At 40.5% G+C, this 18904-nt stretch overlaps 1 protein-coding gene across 5 annotated transcripts in view; it reads right to left on the bottom strand.

The window, feature by feature from the left end:
- Window positions 1–18904, bottom strand: part of LOC127634169 (NXPE family member 3-like) — a 190878-nt gene that overhangs the window by 145559 nt on the left and 26415 nt on the right. Inside the window, exon 8 of one of the 5 annotated variants that reach the window (XM_052113590.1) lies at window positions 9581–10031. The exons of the other annotated variants lie outside the window; for them this stretch is intronic. Coding sequence (XP_051969550.1) covers window positions 9834–10031 — 198 coding nt within the window. The 3' untranslated portion in view covers window positions 9581–9833. Of the gene's footprint in view, window positions 1–9580; window positions 10032–18904 lie in introns of those variants that run through there. 5 annotated transcript variants of the gene reach the window in all.

The following is an 18904-nucleotide window of genomic DNA, read 5'->3' on the forward strand; positions in this document are numbered from 1 at the left end:
CTCTGCCTCTCCATTGCTCTGAGGAAATCTTGGGCTGCTTGTGACATGTTCAAAGTCGTAGTTTTGGGAAAACTGCACAAACTCTGAAGAAGCAAATTGAGGTCCATTATCTGTCACAAGTGTCTCTGGAATTCCGAACCTGGCAAAGATAACTTTCAGTCGTTCCACTGTAGTAGAAGTTACAAGAAGTTAGGCAAGTTAGCAATTTCAATATAACGTGAGAAATAGTCGACTACAATGAGATAATGACTTTTCTCCCATTGGAAAATGTCAGCTGCCACTCGCTGCCAGGGTCTTGCTGGTAATGGCGTCAGCATCAACAGTTCTGTGCGCTGCTGTGAATGTTGACAGCAGATGTCACATCTCTCCACCAGCTCCCTGATGTCACGTGTCACTCCTGGCCACCACATAGAATGTGTGCTTTCACAATGGACTTGGTGACCATGATGAAGTTTCTCAAGCATCTCGCTCCGCATCGGTCCTGGGATCAAAATTCTTTCTCCTTTGAGCAGGATCCCATCCGCTACATGAAGATCGTCTCTGTGTGACCAATAAGGCATGAAATGTTCTGGAACAGTTTTTCGATGCATTGGCCAGCCTTTTAGTGTGTACTCCCTCAGTTGTTTAAACATTGGATAATTTTTCTGCATTTCCTTAATCTGCATTATTTTTGTTTTTGTTGCAGGGAGCTGCTGAGCCACAAAATCCACAAAAACTCTGCATTCTTCCTCCAATGTTTCACTCTCAATTGTTTTTTCAGGTCCAGACAGGGCCCTAGACAGAGCATCGGCAGTGACAAGTTTTTTTTCCCAGAACATGCACAATGTTATACTTTAAACTTCAACATCCTTAACCGGAACCTAAGAATTCTTGGAGGTAAGTCATCAATTGGTATGTTGCCTAGCAATGAAATTAGAGGTTTGTGGTCAGTATGTACTGTAAACTCTAGTCCCAGCAAATATGCACTAAGTCTCTCACACGCCCATCTCACCGTGAGAGCCTCCTTTTCGATTTGTGCATATCGTGTTTCTGTGGGTGTTAAACTTCTGGATTTGAACTCTACAGGCCGCCAATCTCCATCTTGTTGTTTCTGCATAAGTACCCCTCCTAAGCCATATGAGGATGCATCTGTGGACCCGATAGTCTCACTTTTTGAACTGTATTGTGCTAGGATACCAGGTGAGCCAAGTTCTTTTTTTAATCTGCAAAAACGCCTCTTTCTGCTGCGCGTCCCAGATCCAGGTTTTGTCATTTCTCAACAGATCTCTCAATGGATTTGTTAAGAGTCGGCAGCTTAGGGAGAATACTTCCCAACATTGTTGACCATTCCCATAAAGCCCTTCAACATTTGTTGGTTCTGGCATATCGAGAATGGCTTTGATCTTGTCTGGGTCTGCTTCAATCCCTTTTGCACTGATAGAATGTCCCAGAAATGTAACTCTCTCTACCGCAAACTCACATTTGTCATTTAGAGTTAGCCCTGCGTTTTCAAACTTTTTCAGCAAGTCACACAGTCTCTCATCATGTTGTCTCTTGTTCTTACCAAACACTCTGCATGGCAGAGGGTTCCAGCTGTTCCTGCAATGAGCTGTGAAATTTGGAGTTGAAAATGCTCAGGAGCTGAAGATATCCCAAAAGGAAGGTGTCTAAAGCAGTACCTGCTGAATGGTGTGATGAACGTAGTCAGTGGTTCCGAATCTCCATGTAAGGGGATTTGCCAAAACACTGAGGTGGCATCTAATTTTGAAAAAATCACAGCAACTTTTAGCTGTGCTAATGTGTCATCTACTGCTGGAAGTATGTGTCTTTCTCTACGCACATTCTCATTTAGACTTGTAAGATCGATGCATATTCTGATCTTACCGTTTGGTTTTGGTACTACAACCATTCCCGCACACCATTTGGTAGGCTCTTCGATTCGGCAAATAACTCCCATACTTTCCATTCTGTGAAGTTCCGCTTTTACTTAATCTACGAGAGGTAGCGGTACTCGTCTTGGGGCGGACAGTACATATGGGGTGGCTCCATCACCCAGTTCAATTTTATAGCAGCCCTGTAGTCTCCCCAGACCAGAGAAGACCTTGGGGAACATGTTCTTGTATTGTTCTCCCTGTTCATGTACTTCACCCACTTGTCGGAGCAGTTGCAAGCTTTGAATAGCGGGCAGACCTAGCAGGGGCATTACCAAATCATCTACCACATATATGTCTTGCTGGGTTTTCTTTTTGTCTTTTTGTATAATAGCATGGAATGTACCAGTTACCTTCAGAGGTATGCTGTTAGGGCCCAAAATGGTTTTCTTTGCCTCGTTGAGTTCCCCGTGTTTTCCTACTGAATACACAAATGCTGGAATAGACGTTACTGCTGCTCCCGTATCCAATTTAAAAGTGATTGGCTCTCCATTCACGCTTATTTTCTGTTGCCATGTCTTGTTTTTGTGTTTGAATGGCTCCCATAAAAGCAGACGCCTGCATATTGTCTACTATCATTTCTAATCTTTGCACTGACCTGCACACTATGGCGAAATGTCCCTTTTTCCGGCATTTACTACACTCAGCCTCACTTGCCGGACACATTTTCCATGAGTGTTGAGGGCTTTTTCCACGTTTCTTACAACTTCCCATTTGTCTTTCTTTCTGTGCTGTATTATAAGTGTTATGCGCTCTCTTAGCTGTCCCCTCTGTTTTATGTGGTAATATTTTCGCTTTTGACATTTTTCTTGTCAGCACTGGATCCACATTCACTTCCTTTGTGTCAGACTTGTCACGCCTTATTATTGGTTGCTGTTTTTTAATTTCTTAATTTTGTCTGACCTGTGTTATGGTTTTATCCAGTGTTAAACTTGGATCCAATTGCAGCTTTTCTGAGCGCTTTGCATCTCTTATTCCCTCTACAATACGGTCTCTGATAATTGCTTCCTGTATTTCGCCATATTTACCGTGTTCTGCAAGCTTGTAAACATCAGTGATAAAGCTTTCTGCTGACAAACCAGGTTGCTGAAATCGGCTGTTGAATTTCGCTCTCTCGTAGATAACATTATGTCTCCCAATGAAATGCTCATCTAAAGCTTTCTTAACATCCGCGTAGCATTTTTTTTATTCTTTCTCACTTAGGGGTAATGTATTTAAAATATCATCGCTCTTCTCCCCCATTATGTAAAGAAGCGAGTTTACCTGATAACCAGAGCCTTCTCTGCAAGGCCCGATGCAACTCTGAATCACTCGAAGCGACGCATCAACTGAGGCCATGTGCTGGGCTCATCAAAGTTGAAATTTCCCAGCGGTGCTAGTGAGAATATCTGATTCATTTTGTTAGTTTAACACAACTTGGTTGAAGCCCCCGTAATTCATTCGCTTCCTCCTTTTCTACCTTCTTTCCGTTTACTTACAGGTTATAAAGGAACCACTTCTGACACCATGTAACAAATGGTTATCTTATATGTTCACATTTAGGATGAGCAACTCACACAGCACAGTTCTCGAGCATATTAGTTTTTTTTGTTCTCCTTCTACCTTCCCTACTCACCCTATATAATCACTCCATAGCGGCCTCTCTGTCAGGATGGGTTCTACTACATATTCCATCATGCTCATTACGTTCACAAAATTCTGGCCTGTTAATAGTTCCTAGAATATCAAAATCCACAAAAGGAGGTAGATCCTTTTCATATTTGGCTCCTAAACTAAGGAAGAGTCTCCCTAACACTGTTTGAGATGCAGACACACTCACTCAGTTTAAGTCTAGATTAAAGACTTATCTATTTAGCCAGGCATACACCTAATTTATCGTTCAACTCACAATTAGGCTACTTTATTTAGGTCTGTCGGAACCAGAAATCAAAAATATTGATCATGATCTATAACTCTGCAATAAACTCAGCAATAAATTAAATGGCATCTATGATAATATTATTCTATTTGTATCAAAATTTGAACATAAGCAATATACATGTATAAACATATGTCTACATACACACACATTCCTATATACACATACTGCATATATACTCATATGCGTTCACCACTGGTAATACGTCACGATGACGTCACATTAGCAATCTCTATTTATATCACCTCTTCTCCATGCAGGTGTGTGCGTGTCTGTGTGTGAGCGCGTGCGCTCTTGTCTTTGTGTGTCAGTCACTATGCCACCACGAGGACTTAGAGCACATTGGGAATTGGGCATTCCAAATTGGGGAGTAAAGGGGAGGAAAAAAATTAACTTTTGATCTTACAGTTTATGGTCAAATGCTTGGGATTATTTCTGTACTCTAATAAACTGTGCTTAATTATAGAGGTCTATACAAACCTTTTCTTTATTTATTTGTTTTTCTTATTTATTTTTTTAAAGATAAGTAGCCATCAAGTGTCCAGCATATGAAATAATTCCATACTGCTTAAAAAGCTTCCCAGGATGCACCTGAAGTTGATTGAGTGTGCAAAGATGGAATAGACAAAAGGCTACACTGAAGAAGTTCAAGTAGAAGAAGTTTCTGATTTAATTTGTTTTGGTCACTGCAAGGCAAGTGTGACCAAACCTTTCTACAAAATTCCAGTCTTATACTTACACTTATGCGGCCATTCACATTGGGCATGTTTTTGTGTCCGTCCAAGCCATTTTATAATTGATTCCAATGTAAACGTGTGCTAGAGACAAGTCTTTGATGGCTTGTTCGTCTTTTTAGACGCCATGTCAACGCCATGTCAAGTTAAAAACAACCAAACAGTGTGGAGAATGCTGTTTGTTTTTTGCACAGGACATTAGCGTTAAGGGGATCTGCCAATATTCCGTTGTTAAATCCTATGTTGAAAAAAAAGAGAGCCCTGCCCAACCGATCGAGCAGTTCGTCAACCCGAGGTATTGGATAAGCATCAAAATTTGACACCGCATTAACTTTTCTATAATCCACAGAGAATCAGACCTTAGCTCTTAGGTACCAGAACCACCGGGCTGGCCCAATCACTGTTGGATTCTTCTATTACCCCCATATCGAGCATTGCCTTTAATTCTTCCCGTACTACATTTGTCTTGTGTTCGGGTAAGTGGTACGTACCACTACCCCTGGGGTTGCGACCGGGGAGAGGCGAGAACACATCAGAAAAATTATTTTACAACCTGGCAAACTCTGTACGTTGTGACAGCGAGAGGTGGTCTCCACAAGTGGAGACGGGGTGAACTTATTGGCTTTAGATTCACCTCCGGTCCGAGCTCCTCTCTCTCCAGAACTACCATCGCCAAGTATACAGGGACCACCTCTCTCCATGGTTTTAGTATGTTGAGGTTCACAAATTGCTGTGTGACCTCAAAGGGCCCAATTCGGGGCTTATGACCATATAACAATTCAAATGTGGAAAACCCTTGCACTGCAAATAACAGGGGTTTGAGCCACTTAGCCCAGTTCCGAGTTATTTTATTTAAGGTTAATTAAATCGTTCGACCAAGCCATCCATTTGTGGATGATACGTGCTTGTCCGAATTGATTTAATACCCAATAATTCGTACAGCTCACGTAGTGTACATGACATAAAAGCAGTGCCCTGATCAGTGATGATTTCTTTAGGAATCAGAAATTATTTTGAAGAGTGCCTCAACACTACGTGCTGAGATGTTGGCCCGACGGCAAATTGTCCATGGCAATTTGCTTGAAAGGAACCTCAATCATCATAAGTGGGCACAATGGCGCTTTTGGAGTGGCCAGCGTGTTCACCAGCTGCCATTTACGGCATGCCGCATACCACTGGCGAACATCCTTGTGAATGCCCAGCCAATGAATATGTGAGTGCGATGCCCGGCTGAAGACATTGAAAATCAATCACTTTCACTTGGTTAAACGTGTGCTTCAGGGTTTTGTCTCATGACTGCTCTAGTGGAAAATCCCCTGCCGGGAATTGTTTGAGGATGGGGAGGATGACACCTCCTCTTCCCCAGCATCAGCCTGATGCGGTGCAGCTGCCGATGGCCCAGGCTACGCCTCACCAGCTAGCGCTTAGCACATCCCACACTATTTGCTTTCTCACAGGACCCATCCACACACAACACCTTCAATAATGATCGGAAAGCTGGCCAATTAGATCCCAAAATTATGGGTGAGGCGAGGACTAACCACCGCCTCCATATTATGCTTTTGTCCCCAGAATAATACTGTGACGATCACTATAGGATAATCATGAATATCCCCGTACACACACCTCACCTTCACCAAATTATTTGCCTCCAATGCACTGTTTTGAATCAAGCATTAATGAATGGAGGTTTGATTAATTCCCTTAATACTCACGGGTATTTGATACATCCCTGCCTGATCGGGGGTGGTCTGTGGAGTGTCGGGGATCTGGATAGAGGCCCCCATCTCCATTACTGGGCACAACTCTCGAACATGCCTGGCTCCCTGCAACTCCAGAAGACCGGCCCAAGCCTCCCGCCCACACCCGTGGCAGTGGACACCATCCCCTAGGATGAGAAGAGGGGAGAGATGGGGTTTGTGGGAGTAGAGAACCCCCATGACTGGGGAGACCGTCTTGGGGGAATGTTCCTCTATTTCCGGGGAAACGGAACAGGATGGAAAGAAGGAGGGAGGAGAGAGAACAGGGGAGGAGATACTAATGGAAGAAAGGGCGTGGGGTACGCCGGTCCCCATATACGCTGCCAGATGGTCTTCAGCCAGCTGGATTACTTTGTCCAGTGATGCTGGCTGGTGGCACTGGACCCACTAAGCCATCCCCTTCAGCAACTGGGAGACGAACTGCTATAGGACCACCAGGTTGATGACATCCTCCACATAGCTTACCTCATTGACCAGCATCCACTGCCAGCAGGCGTTATGGAGCTGCTGGGTAAAGGTAAATGAGCAGCTGACTTTGCTCGGCATCCAGGAGCAGAAATGCTGGTGTTCTTCTGGGCTGTGGCCGACCTGATGCAAGATGGACTTCTTCAGTACCGAGATGAAAATGTATTAATAACAAACGCGTTCGCTTTACGGTGTAATGCTAAAGCTTCACAAATACACTCAAATGCTCTGGGAATGGCAGTGGCCAACACACACAAGACTTGTCAGTTGGGTTCTCTATCCCACTCTGAGGTCTGGCCCCTTTTTTTCCCCGTCTCTCACTGTGAACAGAAACAGCAGTTACCAGCAATTCATCTCAGGTGAAAACTGCTTTCTCTCTCCCCAAATGAATGCTTGACCACACCCTCACCACCACAAACCCACATCCAACATGTATCTGAATGTATTAAACTGTTTACTCAAGCAGCACCATAAACTATCAATCAGTCATGACATGAAATATTGATTAATGAAATTGTTTACTTACAGATTTGTGGTCAAATAGTGTTTTAACGGCCCCATCCTTCAATAACATTTCCTTTGCAAAGCTTAAATCATATTGTGTCTGGTTCACATACAATCTACACTGATATGAGCCAAAAACACATACAGTCTATGCTGAAATGTTCTGAATATGAAAACATAATACAATCCACAGTGATCTTGGGTGTTCAACCGGCTTCAACTGGCCAAAGCAGAAACGCTGGTTTTCATATCTCACATCTTCCATGTTTGTTTACACACAGGAATGCATGTGTTTCTCCCAGGCAGTGCAAGCAGCAAAATGAGACATGTTTTTAAAAGTTGTACTTGTACCACTCATAAAAAGCGGCACACAACACCTGAAACACATCAAAATGATCAAAGACTCATCTAATTCATGTTTACAAAACACTAACAATTAAAAATAGCACACATGGGTGCAAAACTGGTCCAGGATGCCTTCAAAACAGCACAACAGCCAGACAGTGCATCTGAATGAAACACAATGTGGGTCTCCATTTTAGAGTAATAACTTGACTTTTAATAACTCGTCTACTTTTATAACTAATTTTTAAAGTAGCGTAAGATGTATGATAAGGGTCAAAGCTGTTCGTCTATTGAACGTTGATGCAGAAAAACATTTCAATCCAGATTGGCTCAGCAAGGTGAGTTTTCAAGTCGAATTTGGATGAATCTCTCATGGCAAGGCCATCTCTCTCTCTTCACCTGTGTGAATGAGCACAAGTGGGTGGGGCCAAGAGTGCAATGATGAAAAATAGGCATTGATGTCTTGCTGAAGAGGAAGTCATATGCAGATGTATTTGGTCCTTGTGACGTCACAAGTTCCACAAATTCCAAATGAGATGTTTTTGCAGCTTATTTAAATTCTTATAAATAAATTATCTTTTTCTATTAAGGAGGAAGTTTTCAGTTCTGAAACTTACAGAATGTTTTTATAGTACAATGACCTCTATTTAAAAAAGTAAAAGACAATTAAATTCCTTATGTTATGTCTTAAAAGAGCCTATGTTGCTCGCCATCACCAGTAACACTGTCTAGCAGATAAACAGAAGTGCAGAGCATCCGAGAGGAAGTTTCTCGTCATAATTGTGCCGCCCTTGGAGAAGTGAGTAAATATGGTCATATATTTTGATGAACTCTTTTTTTTTAAAGCAACATTAATTTAATAAATAATTTTTAATCCATGAATACATTGCTTTTGTTTATTCATGAAATGTATCTTTTTTCCAGAAATGAAGGCACTTTCTCTCAATACATTAGTATTTTGGTTAGCAGACACACCAATGCAGAACTATAGATGCAAACCTATGGCGTAGGTTCGATACAGAACTATCAATCAGCCTTTACTGTTAATTGCTGCTCGCAGATAAACACAAGCTCAGTCTCTCTCTGCCTCTCTCTCTTTCTCTCAATCACACACACTCTCACACATGTCGTTGTTACTCCAATAAATTGTTAGAAACAACCCAAGACACTGTTACTAGTTTTAAAGTGATGCTTTCAAATTATTAATGGAGGCTTGGGCACATCTTTCGAACTAGCAACAGCTGATCCTTGCCATTAGAAAGTAGTTCCCCACACAAGAGGGTTTATGGGATGCTCCTTGAGTTTTTCTTATTTATTTATTTACTTGGCTGATTACATTTTTTATAAAATGCCTGCAGCCTCGTGCTTACAGCCACTCAACACAAACAGCACTCTTGCTCGAGAGATATTGCTTTAGTTACTTATATATTTCTACACCCACTGTATCCTTCTCAAAGGACATAGGCCTACATACCTAAAGTAAACCCTGGAACCCAGGCATGGACAAGCCATTGAAATAAACAACGTTCCTAAAGTTTTGTAAAAATCATGTATATTTCATGGTTAATATTTCTCTAGTTGTGCTCAGCTCTGTAATACTGCATGACTAGGGAAAGTCAAGTGGGAACCCTTATGGTTAAAAACATACCATTAAAGTTACCCTGTTTTGAAACAGAAAATACTTGCTTTAATTTCTTGAAAACAGTCCTGCTTTTATTGTACCTTAAATTTCATTAATTTTTTGATCTTTGAACAAAACAATTAACACAATTGTATCGTTCTCATGGGTGTTAAAATACTATATTAAATATCACTAAAACTATGGATGAACAAATATAACTGTTTGCAAAAATGTGAATGGAAATAACCCAAGACAAACAAGTAATAACAAAAAAATTTAATTAAAACACATTTGACAAATAACAATATTTTTAGAGATGTCAGAGTGACAGAACAAAGATTATAACAGTTATATTATTATAAAATGTTTCATAAATCACTGTGTTAAGTTTTGTAAATAAAGAAGATAAATATGATCATTAACTAAGTGATGATAGAAATGTAATTCAAGTGCGCTTTGAGATAATCCGTTAAATTACACCTCTTCTCTAATTTAGATCAAGTCTCCTAATTTTAATTTGCATCATACTGTATGAATAAAGTTATTAACATACATTATGATATTGTGTCTGGTGTTTCAGTTAGGGCAGATATAAGACAGTAACATGTCAATCTCATTAGCAATGATAACAGGACCGGGGTGAATGTTTTCATGTAGATAGTGACAGGAAGTCATCTGCCAGACATCAAAGTAGATCACTCCATTAATATCTCTGAACATCTCTCTCATCACTGTGTTCAACTGTAGTGCATACCAATCACTTTGAAAAATGTCCTGTAACAACACGGAGCAGAAAGAGTCACCGCAAGAATGAGCAACAATATTAAAATAATGTTTCACTGTCATCATTTACTCAACCTAAATGTTGTTCAAAACATGTGTGCTGTTATTTTTTTTATCCATGGAACACAAACTTAAAAATAAATAACAAAAAACCTGAATATGATTTTCAAGCATCTTAATTTTAGTCTGTTATAGTCTGAGATATTGTATGGATTCAGATGACTTATATAGCTCACAGTAGGGATATGCCCGAAGCAGAATATCTAATCCAGAAAAGCATGAAAAATGACTTCAAATTGAATTCTACAAAATAATAGAACACATTTTCGTTAGACTGATTTTCTAACAACAAGCATAGAGATAGAGCGATGTTTAAATTAAACACATCTAAAATGACTACGCAGTAGTGAGTCTGTTAAGACAATATGACAAATGTACAGACTTAATTAATATAAATGTGCATGTGTGAATTGATATTTAAGTCAGATGGCAGCATTGCAGTCTCTGTTTATTGTGTGCAGCTCAGAATGTTTTTTTATGGATTATCCAACAAGCATAAAGATAAAGCAATATCTTAAATAAACATATCTATAGTACATTTTAGTCATGACAACTCTATGAAAGATTTAGCATGTTAATGTGTGTATGACATGTTGATAGGATATTGGACTAGATTTGCTAAGCTGCTGCTGCAGAGCAAATACAAAGACTTACTACAGCTAAAACATAAACAGACATACTAAGTTAAGCATGTTGACGTGCTGCTGCTGCTGTAAAATTAGGTGCAAAGGTGTGTGTGGTTCCACACACACCTTTGCATCCTTTGTACCTGCCCCCAAAATATACACATTACTCACTGGCTTACTCTGTGTTCAATCAAACAAACTACTTCAATAAATATTATACTTACTACATACCAACAATATATGTTCCACATCTCAGCCATCGCACATCCCATTTCCATGTTTGCACATAATTGCCAAAGTTGATTTTAAGCATCTTTGACCCAGTCTTAATCTATTAAATCAAATCTCATCCCTTCTATTCCCACAAATGTACTGTTCCCTCACCACTGAGTGCATTGTATTTTAAAGCCACATACTAGTGCTGCTTCTGTCCCATCTTACCTGCCATTTATAGCTTAACCTTTCCCTTTTTAGGTTTTTGTCTCATTTTTTGTTTTGTAGTGCTTTTTACACGTTTTATTTTTTGGCCTTTAATCTATTAGCCACCTCTTTCCCTAGCACTCCAACGTGTGCAGGCACCTAACAATATACAAAGAAACAAAGAATCTCTGTAATTTGTGTAATGGTGTGTATACTTCCATTAATAAATCTTCCCTATCTGATCTAGATGACAACATAGTCTTTAAAGTAGAAGAATCAAAACACATTACCACCTTATCTGGCTTAACCTGTTCATCCCATTGCACAACTACAATTCATGTGGTTAGTTCTTCAGTATAAACAGACATGTCCATATATCATTTTAAACAAATGACACTCCTATGTCAACAATCTGAATGACTGTTTTTTTTGGAACCATCTGTAAATATCTGCAGGAATGAATAAAATCTCTCACTTAAAATCTACCACTAGGAGTTCTCCAAAGAGAATCAACTGCATGAATTGCATTGGCAATTTGTTAAAAAGAATGACAAATTGCTTTTATGATGTGCATAACTGACTAGATGATGTGGCGGTTGAACATTTTAAGAATTTGTTAAGAATCTGTTATTTTAAGAATTTCAGTTGTGATTTGAGAAATGTACCAAAGTGACCAAGAAAAACTGTAAATCGCCCTCAGTGAATGGTAGAGAGGGAACCGCTATTTGTCAGCTAAAACAGACTACGAAACAGTAGATAGACAGACAGACATACAGACAGATACCTTTGTTTTTTGAAAATGTACAGTCATTTAAATTCAGATGACTGCAACACACTCCAAAAAAGCTGGTCCAGTCGAATGTTTACCACTGTGAAACATCACCTTTTCAATTTTAAGTTTAAAAAGTGGAATTTCCCCCATTCATCCATTATACAGGTCTTCAGCTGCACAATTGTACGAGGTCTTTGTTGCTGCATTGTGCGCTTCATAATGCAACACATTCTCATTTGGAGATGGTCAGGCCAATATAGCACACACACTCTGCATATTCGACCAGTATGTGGTTTGAAGTTGTCCTGTGAAAACTCTGCTCCAAAATTTGTACATATCTGTCTGCATTAATGGTGCCCTTACAGATGTGTGAGTTACCCATGCCATGGACACTGACACACTCCTGACTCATATAGACAGTGGCTTTTGGACCTGACTCTGATAACAGCTTGGATGGTCCTTTTCCTCTTTGGTCCAGAGAACACGACGGCTGTGTTTTTCAAAAAAGATTTGAAATGTGGATTCATCGGACCAAAAAACACATTTCTACTGTTCTACTTTCCATCTAAGATGAGACCGAGCCCAGAGAAGTCAGCAGTGTTTCTGGACAGTGTTGATGTAGGAATTCTGCTTTGCATAGTAAAGAATTGCATTTGGTCTTTACGCACAGAGATTTGACCAGATTCCTTGAATCTTTTAACTATTTTGTGCACTGCAGAGGGTGAAATACCCTAAAATCCTTCCAATTTGTCTTTGGGGAACATTGTTCTCAAAGTGCTGGATTATTTGCTGAAGCATCAGTTAGCAAACTGACAAGTCTCGAATGATCCTTGCTCTTGGGTGACTAGGCTGTTTTTGGAGGCTCCTTATGTTCTATGACACGACTGCATCACCTGTTTCACATTGTCTTGTTATTTCAACTCGTCAAATTGTTATTAGACTTAAATTGCCCCTGTCTCAACTTTTTTGGAGCATGTTGCAATCATCAGATTTTAAATTACTGTACATAAAAAATAATACAAAATAAAGGTAAAACATCTTAGAATGTTTAGTTGCAGTGTTTTCAATTTAGCAAAGGGTGAATATAATTTACAAATAATATGTTTTTGTTTTTTTATTAGCATTTTTCATACGGTCCTTAAGATTTTATCCTTAAGATTTTTTCTGAATATGGGTAACATGTAACAGGTGACATTTTAATTGCTCCACAACATATTCTTAAAGCTCTAGACTGTATCACAACCAATTTCATCAAGACTGATTTAGCTGCCGATCCAAAAACGATTCACCCATAATCCAAACCAGAACATATTGAAGATTGATAGATAGCTAATAATGAGATGCAGCTAGCACCCTAAATCAAGCTGGCCACTGCATACAAACAATTGATATATATACATTTTTTTACACTTTGTTTCAATTTTAGTAATATGCCTCTTCCAGTTCAACTTCTGATCAAAACACAAACCAAGGTATTTCAATTCTGATACACTTTTCAATGGCTGATCCAAAAATTCAAGGTTATGTAACCCTAATGCAGTTTCGTTTTGAGAATTTTAAACCCAAGGACCATTTCTTAACTTGGTGGGTGGCCTCATGCACTCTTTTAACAACATATTAAATATTTTGAGTTATTTTCCATAACGCTACATCATCTGACTAGAGAGCCAAATTTGGTTGGATTTTTCAAATTGATGGAAGGAAAGTTTGAAGCAATGTCTTACATGGCCAGTTATGTGTACCTTTTAATTACGAACAGATCCAAAATCATGCGTTATTAATAGGGATGTGCAAGATTTTTCAAATGCCAAAATCACTATTCAGTTCTTCTGCACGTGTTTAGAGGTCTTCAACCCGATCTGTGTTGGCAAACCTACAGGTATTTAGCCAGGTTTGAGTCAGTTTTTCAAGTAGGCTATAGGGCGAGTTACAGGCTGTTCACAGTTGCATCGGGGCCATGTAAACACGCACTGGATGGACATCTTTGATCGTTGTGCCACAACTCATTTTTTTCAGCATACCGCACAGGAAGTCAATGCGGAATAATTTAAAAATCAAAGCTTCCCAAAGAGGTTTATAAACCGTAGTGTGTGCTGCCTCATGGAAAGTGAACCTTCCCGGGCAGAAATACACATTTTCCATACATTAAGACAAGCCCTACTATGTTGCAGGCAGTGACAGATTATTTTTTTTTGACTTTAATGTGATTTTATCATTTGAAGATCTATGTATTGTGCTATTTAGGCTCATAGCTCACTGTGCACGTTATTCCCTGCAATCTGAGATTGTGTTTGACACATCCGTGGCAATAAACATTCTTAATTTTCAAGTCCCGACAAATAGCAGAATAACTGTTCGTGAATTCTAGCACTTAACCAAATGTTACAAAAGGTTACTGTGCACATACTGTATAGTTAGGGTATTAAGGCACCTTTCTCTTTATCATTAAATATTAAATACATGCAGGACTTAACCATTTTAAAGACCTCTATACTGTTACACAAATTCTGTCGCTTATATGAAATTAAACCATCAGCTTAGTACACAGCCAGGGTAAACTGCACCTTATCTTTGTGTTTGGAAGCGTTTAGTAAATCAGACGTTGTTCTCTGTATTCCTTCAAATAAACACGCTGCACCTGTGAGACGCAGATTCCTTGAGCGCGCACTCGAGTGTCTGCACGCACTGCTGTCGTCCAGCATGCATTCGGCCGAACAAATGCTATTTCACATAAGGCTGACATTTATCTCTATCACATAAATAATTTATTTAGTGCTCGGGCCCTTTGGGTTTAGAGGCCCCTGGCAATGGCCCAATTGGCCCGGTGGTTAATCCATCCCTGCTTGCAGAGTTCCATTATCAATTTCATATAGAACTGATAATTCTTCTCCAATTCTTACCTGAAAGGTGTCCTCAATATGAAATCTAATACCCAATTCAAATACTCACACTTAAACCAATTTTCTTCAGTTGAATCCTAAACCATTTCCTTCATAAAGTATTATAAGCTTTTTTATACAAGAAAAACTTCCACTAAATACTTTTTGTCTTAATTTTCAAACATAACCAGGTTATCAATGGTGACCTTCCTTTTCAAAAAACAATCTGATATGTAAGGGATAATGTGCAGCCAGGTTTTCTGCTTGTATAGCCCATCTGCCTCAATGTTCTGAGATGCTGTTCTGCTCACTACAATTGTACAGAGCGGTTATCTAAGTTACGATAGCCTTTCTGTCAGCTCAACTCAGTCTGGCCATTCTCCGTTGACCTCTCTCATCAATAAGGCATGTTTTTTTTTTTTTTGGTATTGGCACGATTATGAGTAAACTGTAGAGACTGTTAAGTGTGAAAATCTCAGAAGATCAGAAGGTACAGAAATACTCACACATGCCAGATTTGAAATCACTGCGATCCCCCCCCCCCAATTTTGATGGTTGATTAATGGAAGCTCCAGACACGTATCTGCATAATTTTGTGCATTGCAATGCTGCCACATGATTGGCTGATTATATAATCGCATGAATAAGTAGGTGTACAGGTGTTACTAATAAAGTGCTCAATGAGTGTAAACCACAACTGGTCTTGTATCACCCTAAAGGGATTTATTTTGTGATAACAACCAGCTGACTTTACTTTATCACGCTTATTACATGGCAACTAACTAAATAAATGAATAAATGGACATGACATTTTGATTTGCATTGAAATTATTAAAGTTATTATGTGAGAAGAAAATATCGCTGAACAGCTGATTTGTGTAAACCTCCTCCGGATTGCATCACAGTTCTGACAGCTCAGTATGCAGCGTATTACAAGACTACTCGCTAAATGAATAAATAAATGTACATAAAACATTGATATGGACTTATTATTATTATTATATGAGTTGAAATTCTATTAATTAGCTTACTTGTAGAGATTGCAGTGTGATCTGAGAAGTAGAAAAAATGACTCGCAATATATGGAGTAACTGTATGATATGACATATTACAGACCGCTCCATGCGTCATTGACCAATCAGAATTGAGTATTCCAGAGAGCTGTGTAATATGATGTTTTCATTTCTGATTTCAAATAAATAATTGAGCCATCTAACAAATATCAATTCCAAGGCCGTCTCTGGTAATTTCCTTAATATTTTATAATGTTGTACTTCTTGAGTGATTCATGGGTAGTGGTAACTCAAATAATCTCATCATCCATTACACTATCAAATTAGATTTTTCTACAAACATTGCTATTTTAGATTTTAGGATTACATAAATCAGTTTCCCTGATACTCTAGTCACATTTAAAAATGTATTCGCATATTCAACAACAGCACAAATAAATGCCACAAACTCAATTTTGTTACTGGTTGTTTTTTGTTTTTGGCACCATTCTGAGTATACATCAACAACTCAAGTGTTGTGCATAAAAATCCCAGATCAACAGTTACAGAAATACTCAAACCAGTCTATTTGGCACCAACAATCATGCCACGGTCGAAATCACTGAGATCACATTTTTCCCCAGTTTGATGGTTGATGTGAACATTAACTGAAGCTTCTGACCTATATCTGCATAATTTTAAGCATTTCACTGCTGCCACATGATTGGCTGATTAGATAATAGCATGGATATGTAGGTGTACAGTACAGTACGAACTCTTGGGTTAGGGGAACCTTCTGTGTTTGCTGGGTAAATTAATACGGGCTGATTTTTAATAAGAGATATTAAAGTTTTCTCCACAAAGAAATTGAACATTTGAACTGAAGCATCATATATGGTTTGAAAAAAAAATTACACTAATCCACAGATGGTGTAAAAGTATTTACACAGTAATTACAATCACGGAAAACAATATTAGTTTAATGTATCTTCAGCTTGTTGATTTTCATGCAGAGAGGATAGAAAACGCATGCTGGTGTCATGTGCTGAATGCGATGACAATGGCAGTGTAGAGTTTACAGTGATTCACTTTTTTTTTGACCAGTCACACAAGCTCACTCATAATGCAACAGACAGTCAGCTACCCATATGCTGCATACTCATTAAAATGTCATATAAAAAGCTATTATTAGGAAAACAAGAAAGAAAACGTATCGGTTACCTAACGTAACCTCGGTTCTCTCTAGATGAGGGAACAAGTATTGCGTAAGCTAGCTTACGCTACGGAAAGATTCATCTTTTCTGAGATATTGAAGCCAAAAAATTATCCTTAATTTTTGTATCCATTGTCAGCGCAGTGCGGCAGCTGCAGACCTTCAGCGGGGCTATCTAGCGAGCTCATAGTTTGCTCTGCGGCAACTGCTGCAGCCTATAGACGAGCTTGGGCGAACTCGCATCCAATGAGAGGCGTCCGCGCGCTCACTGCATCAAAGCCCGCCAAAATGGGCGTGACTAGAGTGCATATAAGCGTAGTTCGTAGGCTGGAACCCTGGTTTTCATTGACTGAAGCGAAAAGTCAGCCGTAGGCGCGAGCACGGCGGCTACGCAATACTCGTTCCCTCATCTAGAGAGAACCGAGGTTACGTTAGGTAACCGATACGTTCTCTTCACGAGAGGTTCTCTCGTATCGCGTAAGCTAGCTTACGCTCACGGGAACCCATTGTCAACGCTGTGCGCGCCAAGCATCCACTGTATGAGCCCCAGGGAATTAAGGGGGACCGGGGAGCCCTTATGAGTGGGGAAATAATATTTGGCCGGCAAGAATGCGGGTCATTGATTGTGTAATACATAAGCACATAGTGGGAAGGGAGCGACAGAGCGGCGGTGCCGGTCTGTGTGGAATGTGACCCATCAGTGCAGCTCACCAGGGGAGCTGTAGCGTGATAAACCGCTAGTAGTTTTGCCTGTAGAGCGGGCACTTCGATATTGTAAAATCTGACAAAGGTGGAGGGAAGTCCATCCGCTGCCACACATATGTCGTGAATGGAAATCCAGCTGGACCATGTCCACGAGGATGCCATGCCTCTAGTGGAGTGAGCCCTAATGCCCAACGGGCATGGCAGGTCTTTGACGCATATGTAGCAGCAATAGCGTCCACTATCCATCTAGATAGTGTCTGTTTCGAGGCGGCGAGACCTTTGGTGCGCCCTCGAGCGAAACAAAAAGCTGCTCAGAGCGTCTGAAAGCGGCGGGCGCGCAGTATACAATCTCAGTGCTCTGACCGGGCAAAGGAGATTGGCGTTGCGTTCAGCTATCGGGTGCTGGCAGTGCCGATAGGGAAATGACCTGTGCTCTGAAAGGAGTACCGATCACCTTGGGAACATAGCCGTGTCTAGGCTTTAAAATGACCTTGGAGTCACTTGGTCCAAACTCAAGACACGCATGGCTGACAGACAGCGCATGAAGGTCTCCCACACGTTTGACTGATGACAGGGCAGTCAGAAAAACGGTTTTGAGTGAAAGGTATTTCAAATCCACGGATTGAAGTGGTTCGAAAGGGGGCTTTCATAGTTTCGAGAACTATAGAAAGATCCCAGATAGGAACCGATGGGAGCGCGGGGGTTCATCCTTCTAGCTCCCTGAGGAAGTGGATGACCAGCTCGTTTTACCCCATGACTGGCCGTGCAGGGGTTCAGCGAGCGCCATAGCGGCCGCCACATACACTTTGGCGTGGATGGGGATCTGCCCATATCCAGCAGCTCTTGTAGGAATACTGAGCAGCGGCGACACCCCACATCTCCGCGGGTCCAGGTCTCTGTCGGTGCACCATTTTGAGAACACAGACCATTTTGGCGCATAGAGTCTTCTCGTGGAAGGGGCTCTAGCGTGTATGATGGTGTTTATTACTCCTTCTGGCAGAGCGACGGGTAGTCGTTGATCACCACGCATGCAGCCCAGCGCTCTGGGTGGGGATGCCAGATTGTGCCGCTGAGCTTGAGAGAGGAAATCTGCTCTCACTGGGATGGGCCACGCGCTGTCAGTGACAGCTGCGTAAGCTCCGGGAACCATGTCTGATTCTCCCAATGCGGGGCTATGAGGAGCACCGAGTGGCGCGT

This window comes from Xyrauchen texanus, chromosome 41 (genome assembly GCF_025860055.1).
Source record: "Xyrauchen texanus isolate HMW12.3.18 chromosome 41, RBS_HiC_50CHRs, whole genome shotgun sequence".
NCBI classification, from domain to species: Eukaryota; Metazoa; Chordata; class Actinopteri; order Cypriniformes; family Catostomidae; genus Xyrauchen; species Xyrauchen texanus.